This window comes from Sebastes umbrosus, chromosome 16, assembly GCF_015220745.1.
Source record: "Sebastes umbrosus isolate fSebUmb1 chromosome 16, fSebUmb1.pri, whole genome shotgun sequence".
Taxonomy (NCBI): domain Eukaryota; kingdom Metazoa; phylum Chordata; class Actinopteri; order Perciformes; family Sebastidae; genus Sebastes; species Sebastes umbrosus.
The window spans coordinates 21785563-21802120 of record NC_051284.1 but is presented as its reverse complement, the minus strand read 5'-3'; the positions used below and the strand labels follow the sequence as shown (position 1 = coordinate 21802120).

Below are 16558 nucleotides of genomic sequence, written 5' to 3'. Positions count from 1 at the left end.
TCTTGCTTGATTTGATTGGCTGCCTGGGCCAAGTTTGACATTAACGAGGATAGCCTCCGCCTGGGGTGGAAAAGTTGAGAGTATTTTAACTCTAAAAAATACTCGAATTTTGTGAGGAACACAATGGTTTTGCTGCCGATGCGTTTCTAGCGACGTATCTCAGTGTGCTCAGGGCCTAAACCATCTCGCGAGAGTTTCCCAAAGTGTTGGTTACCTTCTAGACGTGACCATTGGAAAGATGCACCATATTTTTCCTGCAATCCAAGAGCAGAGCAGACTGGGCTTTTTCGGGAGGGGTCTTAAAGAGACAGGCACTAAAACGGAGTGTTTCAGACAGAGGGTGAATACAGGTAGATTCAGACAGACAGTATGAGAAAAATAATGTGTTTTTTGAACATTAAAACATGAAAACATGTTGTAGTAGAAACCCAAAATACAAGTATGAACCTGACAATGAGCATGATATGTCCCCTTTAAATTGCAATTTCATTCAATGCCTTTCTGTCAGATGACACTCGACACCCGACCAACAACACCACAGTATGATGTACTCAGAGTGGTTTTGTTAGGTTACAGCACTGCCGTTTTTATATCTGATACAATTTGTAAATTGCACTTTGCATATAGTTCTTGTGTAAATGCAGTTTCTCGTGGGCTAAGATGAGTTTCTCCATCACCTCATCACTCATTCATTCTACTGATATGATCCCTTGTTGTGCTCCTGAAGTGTAGCTTTGAGTCGCACCTCAGGAGACCCTGCTGGCACAAATAATGGGGTTATTCTCTGGGGTACGCTTTGGGTAAAGTTCACAGATCCAAGCCATGTATGTGTGTGTTCTACTGTTCCCAACTCTTCTGATGTTGTTCCTGTTTATTAAGGTCAGAGAAGAGTGCTTTAGTTCGTCCTTTCACTTATTATACAGGACAAGGCTTCTCAGACAACAAGCCAATATCTGAGCCTTTTGATGAACTGATGCCTCTGATATCTGGCAGCCTTGTCAGTGTCCACAAACTTGCTCTTTAGAGGATTACAGTATGCAGGCCGGTCCAAAAAAATGCCAAAGAGCCAGCCAAATTGTGTTGCATTAAACTGCCGTGATGAAACCTCCGTAATATTTTAATCTACTGTAGATTATGATTAAATTTGACAGATTTAATTAAAGCCTCTGTAATGTTTGCATGCGATAGATCCAGAGCCAGGTGACGCCCCATGCCATCGTGGTGCTCCCTAAAACTGATGGGATGGAGATGCTGCTGTGTTACGAGGACGAGGGCGTCTACGTCAACACCTACGGGCGAATCACTAAGGACGTGGTGCTACAGTGGGGAGAGATGCCTACCTCTGTTGGTACGTCCCACACATACACCTGTATTTTGATGTGTGTTTCGTTGATTTTAAATGAATTTCTATCAACACTGGAGTCATTAAAACATCATAGAGAAACACCGAGTTCAAAAACTTGAAGTTAAAAGGTTTAAATAACTACAGTGATATATGCTCGTACTCATTTGCCTGTGTATGTGTGCAATGCAGATCAAAAGTGCTCTGCGAACTGAACTTATGGGGGTTCATTTGAGGTTTAATTGCATTCAAAAATCAGTTAATAACATCAGCCTTCATAGGAAGGCTTCCAGAGCCGCCTCGAAGGAAGATGAGGGAGGGAGGGAGGGTAAAAGTGTGAGAAAGATGGAAAATGGATGATCAATAGCAAATGCAAAGGGGAAAATGAGAGCATAAAATACAGGGAGAGGGAGGCAACCAAGAGATCAAAAGTCCAACAAAGAACTGTGTACTTGCATGTATGAGCTCTGTTTCCATAGGGAAGTACTTTACTGCCCTCATGTGACAGCCAGTGGTATAACATTTTGTAATGCTACCATTATTTAGGCTAGTGACTATGAATCTGGATTCTACATTGTGCATTTGGATGTTGAACTGAATGGTATAGACATATATTTATTATTGTCATTTATGCTTCTCTTGTGTTTCCTCTTTCCCAGCCTATATCCACTCAAATCAGATTATGGGCTGGGGTGAGAAAGCCATAGAGATCCGCTCCGTGGAGACCGGTCATCTGGATGGAGTCTTTATGCACAAGAGAGCCCAGAGACTCAAATTCCTTTGTGAGCGGAACGACAAGGTAAAAAAAACAAAAAAAAACACTGTCTTTGATTCTCAGTTATTCTTATCTGTTGCTTGGAAATGATTGGAGTACAATGACATGATCTATTTAAAACGCTGATTGTGAGCATGGAGTTTGGTATAATTTGCATAGATCTTACACAGGCCCATAGAACCAACAAGTAAACTTTAAATGTTATGTTGGGTAACACATTTTCAAGTTCAGCTAAGGTAAGAGGCAATGTCCATCAAGTTATATATTATTTTATAATGGGGGGGGGGGGGTTATTAGATACAACCTTGTCCATCCAAATGTGAGTAGATGTGTGCACAGAAACATGCAATTAAAAAAAAATGAATGCATAATAATGAAACTGCATATCCGCAGTTTGCAAAAGCTGACACCTACAGTGCACTTATTAACTGAGATGCACGAACATAATAGCCTTAATTGATTATAAATAACGTAATTTACTTACAAAAATAACAATTCGGAAAAGCCTAATTATTTGTGAACTGTAGTTATTGAGAAATGATTTTATTTATTAGATATTATTATTATTTATTAGAAATGAGAACTGAAAATGTTTATTTTTGTAATATTAGCTGGATGGATGTACTTTACTGTTCCTAAATTGGGAAATATTGTGTTACAGCAGCAGGTTATTCAGGCATTGTACAGGAACAGTGATTACACATAAACACTATATATATATATAGAATATCTATAGAATATACAATATAAAGAATATATTAGAATACACTATAAATATGCTAAACTACTATAACTAACATAACATATAAACATAGGATAACATTATATATATATATATTAGCAAAGTGTGCAAATTTGTTGCATTGTTTTGATTATCTCTCTCTGTGTAGGTATTCTTCGCATCGGTGCGTTCGGGAGGTAGCAGCCAGGTTTTCTTCATGACCCTCAACAGAAACTCTATGATGAACTGGTGATGGCTCTTCCCACCGTCCACTCTGCCTCACTCTGCCACTGGCCCGCCCGGCGACACACCTTGGCCCGACGGCACATCTCACAAATGAACCAGATTAACCCGAGAGGCCACGAGTGAACTCTTTTAACACTGGAGAGACTAAAAACCGCGTAGTAGAGAAAAAAAAAAGTTATCGTAGAGAAAAACAACAAAGACCTGATCTAAATGAAGAGACATAGATTATGTCGGGTCATGCAGAAGCCATCGTTACTCAACTGACTGGCAAACTGGTGCCACTGACTTTCCAAATATCCTCTTCCTCTGTCTCTGTCTGTTTCGTCTGTCTCTTCTCTCCAAACGGACCAGTGCTTTCAACAGCTGTAGAAAAACGCTTTTCTTCTTCCCTTTGTCCCCCCCTCTTCTTAATCCTCTACTCTTTCCCGGTAGATCTAGTCATCACTTTCTCAATCCTTTGACACCCATGTCCTCCATTTTCCTCACCTCCTATCTGCCATGTGTGGGCTCACTCCCGGAGAACTTACACCTCAGAGGTCGGAAGAATAGATGAATGAGATTTAATATAAATTCAAATATATACTTCCGAGTATGACAGCGCGGCGAGGGCAGCTGAGGGATGACAAATCTACTCCGGGTGTGAAAGCAGACAGCCTGATTGATTTTCTTTCTCCTCTGTCACTCCTCCACCTCCTCCTCCACTTCCTCCTCTCGCCGTCTTCTCGGGCCCCGAGTAAACCGAATTGTGATTTAGCGTTCGATCGCATCTCGCTGATAGAGACGCGGCGAGACAATCTGCTGTCACCGGCGGGTTGTCACAACAGTATGCAAAGATGACGTCTGTGTCCCTTTAAAATGAAATCACTGGTCCATCCTTATTTCCTCTTTCCCTCCTCCTGTCACCATCACTCTTCCCACTCTTTAAACTCTGAAGGTGCTGCATCAGATATACTGTAATATTAAATGAACAATGAGAGCGTCATTCTGTTCATTCTTTTAATTTCTGTTCTTTTTTTTCTGTGACTGAGTCGGTCGGTCTTTGGAGCGGGATGAAATGTACAGCACATCTGTGTTTCTGAAATCAGGAGTGTATGTTAGTGTGTGTGTGAGTGCGTGCATAAGTGTTTTTGACGATGTTGAAATGAGTCCCATTGAGAAAAAAAATCAAGTTTGAATCAAAGCGGGACGTTGAAATCAACAGGCAGAAAAAAAGAGTCAAGTAATTCTATGCGTGACCTTTGACCTGAATGCGATCAAAAAAACATTGAGTGTGTTTACATGCAGATTTATGATCTTCTTAACGTGACGTTTATGAGTTGGTTTGTCTGAACGCCAAGCATTTAAACATAGGCAATATAAGTGGTTGGAGTGTTTTTTTTCTGTTCCCTTTAACATAGCAGTGTTTTGGCTGTTCACAAACGCAGCCGTGCTGCTGTAGGGAACACGGAGACGCTCATCCTGAATACAACCTCAACAGAATACGAGCTACAACCCCGAATACTGTGTGCATGTTGTTGAAAGCTGTGGCGTCCTTTTTGAATCATGCTCTTCCCTGATTGGTTCTTCTGATTTTTGGCTCCCACCTGTTTGTACAGTGCCTAGCATGATGTAAGCAAAACAAAAACGGAGGCCAAAAGATTATCACGTTATGATTAATGATTTCTATTGCCAATACGGTTCATTTACACTGTTTCTTTTTGTGTGTGTTTTTAACACATTGCTGATGTTATTTGTCTCTTCTAATGGAGATTAACACATTTAAGATTTGTTCTTTTGAAAGGAGTAACTGAATATGGTAGAATAAAACCATTTTTCTAAATAGCACAGCTCAATCATTAATACATACTGTATTAATTTTTTTACACTATTGCAGGCAGACTAGTTCATGCATCCACATTGGAGAGCACTGTAATGCAGATTAGTCTTTTTTTCCTGGTGGATGTACTGCAGGTTCGGCCTGCCATGTTGGCCTATGGTTAACAAACGCAAGGTGACACAAAAAGAAAGATTCATTCCCCAATGATGTAATGATCATTTGAATCAATTTTAAAATTATTTTTAAAAAATTCACTTATATTTTCAAGGACTTTTTTACACATCCACACTGCAGCTGCAAGTTCACCGATCTCTGCTAGGGAGGAGCAGGCTAACATTTTAGCAATAAAGAGCCGAGCTGAAGAAAACCACTGTCTTCCCTGTGTGTGTGTGTGTGTGTGCGCATCTGTGTGTATGATTAATGAGCAAGTGTGAATGGGGCATTATTATTATTATTATTATTATTGTTATTATTATTATTATTGTTTGTCCATCACGGAATTCACTCTTCCCATCGGAAAAGGCTGACGGTCATTACACTGAGGACTCTCCTTTCAAAGACGAAACCACTGTTTTCTTTATTCTGTTTTATTTCCTGTTTTCTTTTATTTTGAAAGAGCATTACTAATGTCCTGTTTTGGGATTTATTTGTTTTGTAAAAGAGATACTGTAAGAGAGAAATAAATGAAACTAGAGCATTATGTTACTGGAGTTGTTGTATTTTTTTATTTTTGTGGATGTGTTTGTGAGAGAGCCTGCCTTTTTTTTTGCGAGTTTGCACATTTGTATCAGCTGTGACCCTCAGACTTTGTCCGTCCCTCAAGTATATCATTAACAGCAGGTGTCTGTGTGTGTGAGAGACAGAGAGAGAATAGTGTCCACTGTTAATATTACTATCAAAGAATCCCAACTTTGAATCTGAGCAGCAATATGTGCTATTTGCCAGTAGATTTGCATTCCATTATTAATTGTAATATATGGTATATCATTGTCCATAATGTACTAGTATGAAACACCACACGTACCAGCCTGAAACCAGTGTTTTCCAACAACTAGAATCCAGACTGTGTCACTGTTTGGTCATCATTTTATTGCTTCCCTCCAATAGCAATGCATCTATTATGCGTATAGAAGGTAAATAAGACCACTGCTTCATTTATGTGTAAAAGTTCTGTCAGCAGTGTATCTGTGTGTGTATCCATGTGTATGTGTGCACGCATGTGTTTGTCGATTAGTGAGTGGACACAGCGTGATCGAGCATGCAGCTTCCATTGATCATTACCAACCTCCTGGCTGACACTCTGAACCCATCATGGAGTCGGGGAAGGTAAGACAGCTCTTGGGCAAATGCATTCTTTCCATGTATCACATAAAATGGTTAAATATTCTACCTCTTCATTCTAAATCATGGACGCAATTATTTGCAAACAGGTGGCTGATCTCACTATAATGCTGATATATGAAGCTTTAGGTTACGTTTACCACTCGGACCTGAAGAAGCCGGCAGCTCTTTAATCACCGGTGTGTTCTGCATTTAGGAGATTGTAATGAATTAAATTATCATGTGTCTGCCACAACAAGATCAAACATATCTATAGCAAATATAGCAAAAAAAATATGCAAAACTTTTCATTTAAGCGTTCTTATGTAACTTCTGTATGTAAGCATTCTTGTGATGGTCAGAAATAGTGCATAGAGCAGGAACAAATCCATCAATAATGTGTATAAAGTCTTTTTTTCTGCAATCATATGCATTTATTTGTGACACTATGTGAATACGGCTTAGTGACTTGTGTTCTTGCTTGTGTGCATGTGCATGTTAGATTGTGTGTTTGTTCATGCATTCATGTGTGTGTGTGTGTCTGTGTGTCTTCTTATCTAAATGATTACCTCTCACTCCTGCAGCAGCTAACAGGTACATTGGCCCTGGCTGTGTTCACAGCAACTCTGAGCTCCCTGCAGTATGGTTACAGTCTTGGAGTCATCAACGCACCCCAGAAGGTAGGCTCTACTTTAATATTACCTTACTGGACCATCTAATTACCTCAGCATACTGATATCTGCATGCAAATCAGCCAGTTCGGATAAGCGTACTCCACCCTATGGCCACTTGCCCCATAAGACAAAGTGTAAGTTCTCTGTTTACACTTTTCTGCAGCACAGGAGATAATGTAGAGATCAAGGGTCAGACTTCCCTTTTTTCAGTGTCTAGAGAAACAACTTTTCCACCAAACTTCTCCCAAAGTTTTCTTGCGTGGCCAACTGAGAATTGTTTCATGTGAAACTTTGAAATTCTCTAGCCTGTAATGAGTAGGACTTTGTGTCTCTCCACCAAACACACATCTTCTGTAGCAGCAAACAAGTCAGGATGTCTCTCTGCTGCAAGCTGCCGGTAGAGTTGGCACGACTTCATTCCCTGCCGAAAGAGTTTGCTCACCATGAGGACATCCTCCAGTCCAGTTATGTTCAGGTTGCATTGTACTCTTTCGCTGCCCTTGCAGACCCTTTCTATACCGTCCTGCATTTGTGCTGAAGTCTGCCTTTATTGGCCCCACAGTGGATTACATCTCGGACCGAAGCTCTGGGAGACAGGAGACAGGCTTCCCTCTCTGTTGACAGCCATCTATGACAGCATAGCATCGGCCAATTAAAGCCTAGACCTTGTGTGGACATTGTTCAGGACAGGGAGCATACAGCAGATCCAAATGGGGCATTCGAAGCACACGACCCAGCCGTGGGTCAAGATGCCACGAAGCCTCCTCAGGCATCCATTGTGTAATGTCTTTATTCTCTTCATATCAGCTTTCAACATTTTATCTTTATCTGTTTTATAGACAGACCTTTGTTTTTTAGGCTGTAATGCTCGGACTTCCTCCCTGGACTTTCCCCAATCTTGCCTCGTCTGTCTCCTGCTGTCCTTGCTGATCAAAGCTGCCTAAACAAATGTATTTCTCCACAAACTTATTTATTGAAACAGGTGCTGAAGGTGTTGTATTAATGCACACCACCTGTGTTTTGGAGGTGTTAACGTTGAGACCTGTTTGCTTGGCAAATATGTCAAGATATGTCAAGGGCAAATGGTCATAGGCTAAACAAGGTCCCTCCTGATTGGTGGAGTATGTGCATGTAAATGTCAGTGGGCTAAGGCAACTTGATGATTGGTTAAGGGGAGACACCCCAGGTGAATAGGCCATTAGGAGCACCGAAGGACACAGAGGCACATGAGTTTTTTCAGATTACCTGTCTCATGCACTACTTTCAGGATATAGTGACTGTTTTATAATTTAATCATATTTGCTCCAATTCTACCTACTGCTGCTTTAAATATGCAAATGTGGCATGATCTAATGCTAACTCTTGGTGAATTTAGGAGAAATCCACAGATGAAAAAGACAAAGTGTAGTAAAAAAAAAAGATCTAAATGTTTATTTTGGAAGTCTGAAAGAAGACATGTTATGGAAGCAAAATAGCCCAAAATCTCAAATTTGATTAGTGCATGAAATAAGATGTTTTTGCCCGGGGTGTCTCGCCTTAAGCCAAATAGAGGTTATGTAAGATTGACAGTATACTCAAAATGAAGTTAAATCTAGCCTCTAGCTTGCTGTCAGATACTATGAAAACACCAGTATACTCACTGGGACCCCTGGTCTGTTCCTATAATGGTGTCCAGCTAGAGGACCTTGTAAGGCATTGTGCAGACATGACTGGTAATTTCCTCAAAACAAGATGTAAACAAGTTGGTATGCTGAAATTAGAAACAACTCAGTGTAAGTAAACCAAAACTACACAGCTCACCACCAATCACACTGTTGATGGCCTCTGCTATTTATTTGATTTTAATTGACGAAGTGATATTGATCGAATCAAATTGAATTGAACTAAATTGGCAAAATAAAAGATATTTTTGTTGTCCTTGTTTAACTGACATAGTCAAATGTAATGAATGTCATAACTACTATGCATATTTATAAATTAGATTTTAGCAGAATGGATCCATGTATGGCTGTGTGTTTACATATTTTGTCTCTGTGTGCAGCCATGATTGTACCTCCTGATGATCCATAAACATGTCTATGTCACAGGTCATTGAAAAGCATTATGCACGTTCACTGGGGGTGTGGCCAGAGAGGGCCGCTGTCCGGTCAGAAAACAGCACGGAGCAAGAAGAGTTCTCAGGAGCTGGTCATCCTGTCGTGGTCATGTATTGGTCATTGTCGGTGGCAATCTTCTCCATCGGTGGCATGCTATCCTCCTTCATGGTGGGATTTGTGGGAGACATGAGAGGAAGGTGAGAAAGGAAGGATAAAATAATACAGAGTATGGAGAACGATGAGAGTAATGAGAGGAGAGATGGAGGCAAACGTTTGCATGATAAGACCTGAAGTTAAACCAGCATCAATATGGAATAATGCCGTGGTGCCCTCATCCATCATTTGTCTTTCTCTGTATCTCCCTTTGCCACCTCTCTATCTCTGTCTGTTTTGCAGGGTAAAGGGCATGTTAATGGTCAATGTTCTGGCTGTAGCTGCTGGACTGCTGATGGGTCTTTGCAAGATGTGGAAACCTCACATCATGGTCATCTCCGGCCGCGCTGTTATGGGCTTTTACTGTGGTACAGTAACATTCAATCAAAGAGGACCTATTATGGATTTGAGCGTTTTCCCTTTCCTTTAGTGCATTATGTAGTTTTTTTGTGCATGTAAAAGGTCTGCAAGGTTACAAAAGCCATAAAACATAAAAGGGAGTTACTCTCCCCCACGGAAACACTGCTCCTGAACTGCCTGAAACGTCTTGCTTGAAGTCCTCTGTTTAAGGAGCTCAAACAGAGTGTTTCATACAGAGGGTGAAAAGTGGTGCTGCAGCACAGCCGGTATGAGAAAAGTAAAGCGTTTTTTGAACATTTAATCATGTAAACATGTTTTAGTAGAAACTCAAAATACAAGTATGCACCTGAAAAATATATAAAAATAATAAATAATAGGTCCTCTTTAATGCTCACGTCATTAAGTTCCAATGTTTGTGTGTTATATATTATACATAAGGCAAGTTGTCCTCTTTATCATTAGGAATATTCCCCTTCATGATCATATTGAAAGCTAATTATTTTATATTTTTAAGAGGAAATTAACAAGAAAAAAAAATAAGCAGATGTTTATTTAAAGTCCTCATGATGTGTGTTTTTCAGGGTTGACATCTGGGCTAGTGCCTATGTACATCGGAGAGATTGCACCCAAGGCTTACAGAGGGGCTCTGGGAACATTACACCAGCTGGCTATTGTCACTGGCATCCTAATCAGCATGGTGAGGTGCACTCACACACACACCTGCACCGCATCATCTTTGCTTGATGACATACTGATCATATGACCTAAACTGTATGTGTTCCTGTGTGAATGTAGGTAATAGGCTTGGACTTCGTATTGGGTAATGATAATATGTGGCCCCTGTTGCTTGGTCTGTCTGGAGCTCCGACAGTATTACAATCCCTTCTACTGCCTCTATGCCCCGAGAGCCCACGGTACCTTTACATTATACAGGGCAAGGAGCAAGAGGCTCGAATGAGTAAGCGCTACACACAGCAACTCTCTTTTGCATCCCTTTTCTCTCTCTAGTGCTCTCTTATTGAAACACGACATACAGTGTTTACCGTAGGCTACATAATATACTTTAATTCAATAGTTCAGCAATTTGGGATACGCACTTTCTTGCAGAGTTTGATGAGAATATCAATACCACTCTCACATTTGACTGCTAAATATAAGACTGCAGCCGGCTGCCGGTTAGCTTAGCTTAGCACAAAGACTGGAAACGGGGGGAAACAGCTAGCCTGGCTCTGTCCGGTAACAAAATGCTTTACAAACACCTCTAAAGCTCACTAATGAACACGTTATCTCATTTATTACACGGCTTTGTTGAATAATCAATTCTGATTGGTCAATCACAGCGTTCTATGGTCTGTTATTTCTTCATAACAGACCGTTGCTGGGTATAACAGACCGTTGCTATGGGCGCAGTTCTAATGTAAGACTCTGGCAGACCATTTTTGTGTCAAATTATTGATTTTTTAAAGTAAGTAGCCGTGTAATAAGCAGGATAATGTAGAGCTAGCAGGTCATTGTTGTGAAATAAACCACTTCAGGGCGGGGGCCACCGCATCGCCCTGTTGGGGTTTATTTCACAACAATGACCGGCTTGCTGTACATTATCCCTTACTTGTTTAATCTTGTGGAAACTGAAGTGCCAATTTGTTGTTAATGTGCAAAATGCATTGTATTGCAAGATATAACTTGTTAATTTAGAGGTGGTAGTTGCAGGCTAGTTGTTTCCGGTCTTAAAAGCTAAGCTACGCTAACCGGCTGCTGGCTTCATATTTACCGTACAGACATGAGAGTGATATCAATATTTTCATCTAACTCTTGGCAGCGAATGTGCGTATTTCTCAAAATGCAGAACTATATACGCAAGTATTGTCAGCAAAATGTACTTAAAGGAATATTCCTTTGCAGGTACACAGGTGTAACTGATCAAATGAATTACGTCCCCGTTCTATTTAGTGTCACAGCTATTCCAGTAGGCAAGCATGCACAACACCAGGGCCCTGGCCCACCTAAATGGAACAGGACCATAATTAATGTTATTAATTACACCTGTGTTTACCCTGCAATGACACGTCAAGGTGGCTGCTGTGAAAAGGGCCTATAAATCATTTATACAGACTCTCGCTCTTGTCTCCCTTCGCTCCGTGTTGTGTTGCAGGTCTGCATCGTCTAAAGGGGGCCTATGATCCAACTCCTGATCTGGAAGAGATGAGGAGAGAGAAAGAGGAGGCAGACAGGGAGCCCAGGGTCTCTATCCTTTCTTTGGTAAGTCTCTTTATATTTGGTAAGTCTCTACACAGGGGCGGCTGCGACTCAGAGGTAGAGCGGGTCGATCCCTGGCTCCTCCTCACATGTGGATGTATCCTTGAGCAACATACTTAACCCCAAATTGCTCCCATCGGTGTGTGAATGAGTATTTAGATTAGATCCTGATGGGCAGGTTGGCACTCGTCTGTGTATGAATGGGTGTGTGAATGGGTGAATGCTGACATGTCAAGACTGGAAAGACGCTATATAAATGCAAGTTAATTTACCATTTATATAGGAAGAGTATATTGTCACAACTACCTAAATAGTATATCTTGTGAATTTTACTTACATTTTTCCATTGACAAATTTGTGAGAAAATTGATTCAAGGGTTTTAAAATAAAATAACTGGGGTGCCCCGATAGCTCAGTTGGAAGAGCCGGTGCCGATATAACAGAGCTGAGTCCTAACCGCTGCGGCTCGGGTTTGAATCTGACCTGTGGCCATTTCCGCATGGCGCCCCCTTTCTCTCTCCCCTTTCCTAGACTATCCACGATTCTATCAATAAAGGCTTGAAAATGTCCCCAAAAAATGTATCTTTAAAATAGAATAACTGATAAACTCCTTGAGCCACCAGAACACTCAACAAAAATCAACAGAAGTTCAGCCAAGGGCCTAGGTAGTGCCAGTTCAGGACAAGGGATGGATTAAACCTGACTAAAGTCAAATATTTACCTGTGTTTACGAGTGTCTCCTGATGGCCTGCAGCTCTGAATCTGCTCATTCTGCAAACATGTCCACATTTTTCATGCAAGTGCAACATACAAAAGCATCCAGTTTAAAAGGCTCTAAAATCACTTGCTCCAAGACCCACTGGTGTCCCTACCAATGTTGAGACCAAACCTACACCCATGAACTCAGCATAACATTCCTCTTCAGGGTAGACAGAGACAATCTCTCAACTGTCCAAATTAATCAGCAACCAAAGTACACCGATAATCTCAAGTGATGACTCAGTAATGTTAAATCATTAGTTAAATAGGTGATGAAAGCTCGATCTGGAAAGATGAGAATGTTTCGATATCAGAGTAACGCAGATGAGGACATGCTTTATGTTATTAAAAGCTCTTACTATAACTGTGTGCTCCAGATCTCATCTTTCCAGATTCTATCTAAAGTGATTTAGTTTTAAAGATTATTGAATGAATGGGAAATACACTTTCTGGCACAACCTACTGCAGATGAAGCCAACCCACTGTGGACGGCTCCCAAACGTGAAACCAAAAGATTTCTGCAATCGCAAAACACATTAAAATGCAGACAGCAGACAAGACAACAAACAAGATGTGGTTTGAAATTGCTCTAGTAGTTATACTCTAGTTTTCATACTACAATATTTTAAAACAAAGAAGAAGGACGGGAGAGATAGGAGAAGAGATCAAGTTAAACAAAAATGTATGTGCATTTTAGTCGTGCGCTTTAGAAAACCATTGCAGTGACAATATATTTACTGTTGTGTATTTCCTCCTAGATCCGCTCCTCCGTGTACAGACAGCAGCTGTTTGTTGCCCTCATCATGCACCTCTCCCAACAGCTGTCTGGCATCAATGCGGTGAGTGGCAAATTAATGCCAACTCTACTCTTTTCTGCCTCTTATTCACTTTGCTGAAGTTAAATTATAGTGATTATGATGACATGATAAGATGGCAGGAAAATCCTGGTTTTATTGTCAGAGAGCATACTGTATGTTCACATCAGCGGTGACTGGGTTTTGTTTTTGTGCATAAAAAAGGATAATACATGAGATCTGTATTGCTCTGTTGTATGAGTGTAAAATACCTGGCACTCATCCTAAGCAAAGCAAACACACACAAACTGTTCCTTTATATTTCACCTTGTAATTACGGAAAATCTATACTTGTTTTGTCCTCAAGATCTTTTATTACTCTACGTCTATCTTCGCTGGGGCCGGTGTCGCTCAGCCAGTCTACGCCACTATAGGAGTCGGGGTCATCAACACAGTCTTCACTATGGTGTCTGTGAGTAGCTACAGATACAAAGCGCACATGCACACACATATGGACATTAACGCATGAACACACACACTTTAACATGCACACAAACTCATAGATAAACAGTGTTTTGTATGTTCCAGGTTGCGCTGGTGGACAAGGCTGGCAGGCGCACTCTGACTCTGGTCGGTCTGGGAGGGATGTGCTGCTGTGCAGTTGCCATGACAGTGGGCCTCAAATTCCAGGTTTGTTCAATCAGGTGTCAGCGCTTTAGTCAGTCAGCAACTTGTGCTGACCTTTCATCTGCTTAAACCTGCAGTAGGCCGAATGTTTTTGGCATCATTTGGAAAAAAAATTCCATAATAACTTTTCAGCAAATTGTAATTCAAGTGTTCTGAGAGATAACTAGACTTCTGCACCTCATCATGGCTTTGTTTTCAGACTTCAAAAAAATCTATCTCTTGAACGTTCTTATTGGCTGTGCTTCGGCTGGTGGGTGGTGCTTGGTATTTCCTCCACTGATCTCAACATGGCTGCCGGGTCACAAACGTTCTCATTTTACAGCTAAACAGTATACTACAAGATGATTCTGAAAACATTTGAGGCGAGAAATAGGCATTACAGTGACAGAATATGTGATTCATATTTGATCAACGCTGCCTAGTTTGATGGTTTGTTTGAAGTTCACGAGAATTACAATATACTGAAAGGTTATTGTGGAATTTTTGCCCAATGATTCCAAAAATGTGTTGCCTACTGAAGCTTTAAATGTAATGAAACACAGGGCAATGTGGGGGGAAAGAGGCCCAGAGAGAGAAAAAAACTGTAAAGTTGGCAAAGAGTTGAGAATATATTTATTAAAGCTTCTGATGCACACACAAGAAGAAGACAAACAGAGCACAAAATGGACCGAAGAATGGCATGCAGATTGGCATGCAACATGTTTCCAACAGGTACAATTTCAAGTACCCTGACTGAAGTACTCTTCCCTCCAGGATGAATTCTCATGGATGAGCTACGTCAGCATGTTAGCTATCTTCCTCTTCGTGAGCTTCTTCGAAATAGGTCCTGGTCCCATTCCATGGTTCATAGTCGCCGAACTGTTCAGTCAGGGACCTCGGCCCGCAGCCATCGCTCTAGCTGGCTGCTGCAACTGGACCAGCAACTTCATCATAGCCATGACCTTTCCATACATACAGGTGGGCAGAATAACGCGGACATACATATGTACTGTAAACTCACACAATCAGAGACACTGTCATTACTACTGACTCCTGTCTTCTTTCTTTTCTTTCCAGAAATGGTTGGGTTGTTATGTGTTCATCCTGTTTGCTGGGCTGCTTCTTGGCTTCACTGTCTTTATTTATTTTCGGGTCCCCGAGACCAAGGGCAAATCTTTCGAGGAGATTTCGGCCATCTTCCAAAAGGGCCGGAAAAATGTGGCACAGGGCCCCATAGGCGCTACGGAGCTGCAGCAGCTCAAAACATCCACAGATGCTTGAAACAACGGCGGCGTGTATTTGCGTGGTCATATTGTATGCGTGTGCAAGGGAGTGTCCATCTGTCAGTATTTCAAATGTCAAGTGTCTATGTACATTTATCCTTGTAGTATTATAATAATCACTCGGTGAAGTTTTTTTTTTACACTAGATGACATTTTTTTCACAATGTAAATATGAGAGCAAAAACCAGCAGTGACTCACAATATCACGTTTCTATTATATGGAGTAGTGTTTACATTTAATCCAAATATAAACTTGTATTGCAGCATTGTGATTTGATAGTTAAAGTGTCCATAACCGATACTGGATTATATGACTATTTGTAAGTCAGAGGGGTATCTTGTATTGTTGAACCTACAGAGAATTATGACCCGATTGCAGCTCTACTGAGCTTTATGGCGTCTTTTATTGTTGTGGTTTTCAGGCTTTAGTGTTTTGGTTCACCTCCACTGCTCTCATAGCTTCGTTTTTGGCCACAGCTGGCAGATGTTTTCAGCGAATAAGCTCCAAAAAACCTGCTGTACACAAACCCGCTGCCCAGCACCAGACAGAAGTCAGACAAAGTTAACGAATAGCTGGTGAGCATAGAGGGGAATTTAGGGGAAGTATAGAGACCAAAGGAGCTAAAAGGAGAGTAAATATTGGGCTTACATCCATCGGGTGGCCAAAAATACAACCCCAAATGAATGCTAACATTGCCCTATGTCTGCTGGATTTGTAAATAGGCGACATTTGGCTATCAGGTCTGTCACTGTTTTGTTCGCAGCTTGTTTTTGCTGGTTTACCATTAAAAATACATTAAAAAAATTAGAACTGTGGAATTAGTGTGCCAGGAAATGAAACAGAATGCAGAACTCTAAATAGAAGTGTTCCTCTAATATTACGTCTGTCATAGCGATATTTGGTTACCACATATGGATATTACTCACTCCACCAGTTTTTGTCTTGAAATAAAATCATAAGCCTGACGTCCCTAAAAAATGTGTTTTGCTTTTTGTTGCGTCACTTGAATGTTTGGACTTCATGTATTCATGTAAATTCATGTATATACGCCTGTGCTGATTTTGACACTAGGAGGCTGTTTTCGAATTCATCTCCCACCTTCATTTACCTTAAACCGGAGTTTAAGGTAGACTTACATGACCATTACTTTCTGACATCACAGTTTGGAAGCCAAAAGTGTGATGTGGAAACTTGAAGCGTCCAGTGCACATACACTGACAATGGATTTTTTAAGGGGAACTGGGTCTTTTTCAAAATTCATACATGTTATTCCTATGGTCTAAGACAGTCCTAAAA

The 16558-nt window shown here is 40.9% G+C and overlaps 2 protein-coding genes across 17 annotated transcripts in view; both read left to right on the top strand.

The window, feature by feature from the left end:
* tnika (TRAF2 and NCK interacting kinase a) overlaps positions 1-5605 on the top strand; it is a 76272-nt gene extending 70667 nt beyond the window's left edge. For all 15 annotated transcript variants that reach the window (XM_037747188.1, XM_037747187.1, XM_037747193.1 and 12 more), the window contains 3 exons: positions 1189-1348; positions 2002-2141; positions 3008-5605. In XM_037747188.1, the coding sequence (XP_037603116.1) occupies positions 1189-1348; positions 2002-2141; positions 3008-3091 (384 nt within the window). In that variant the 3' untranslated portion in view covers positions 3092-5605. The remainder of the gene's footprint in view (positions 1-1188; positions 1349-2001; positions 2142-3007) is intronic.
* A 567-nt stretch (positions 5606-6172) lies between these two features.
* On the top strand, positions 6173-16240 carry slc2a2 (solute carrier family 2 member 2). 2 transcript variants are annotated; one of them, XM_037747203.1, is made up of 12 exons: positions 6173-6226; positions 6805-6900; positions 8982-9187; positions 9387-9511; positions 10085-10200; positions 10299-10461; positions 11656-11762; positions 13277-13357; positions 13680-13784; positions 13901-14002; positions 14753-14956; positions 15056-16240. In XM_037747203.1, the coding sequence occupies exons 1-12, from the start codon at positions 6212-6214 to the stop codon at positions 15257-15259; spliced, it is 1524 nt and encodes a 507-aa protein (XP_037603131.1). In that variant the 5' UTR covers positions 6173-6211; the 3' UTR covers positions 15260-16240. The 2 variants fall into 2 exon arrangements, with proteins under 2 accessions (XP_037603131.1, XP_037603132.1); XM_037747204.1 differs by lacking the exons at positions 6173-6226; positions 8982-9187; positions 9387-9511 and having other exon boundaries at positions 6813-6900.
* Positions 16241-16558: the final 318 nt, after the last annotated feature.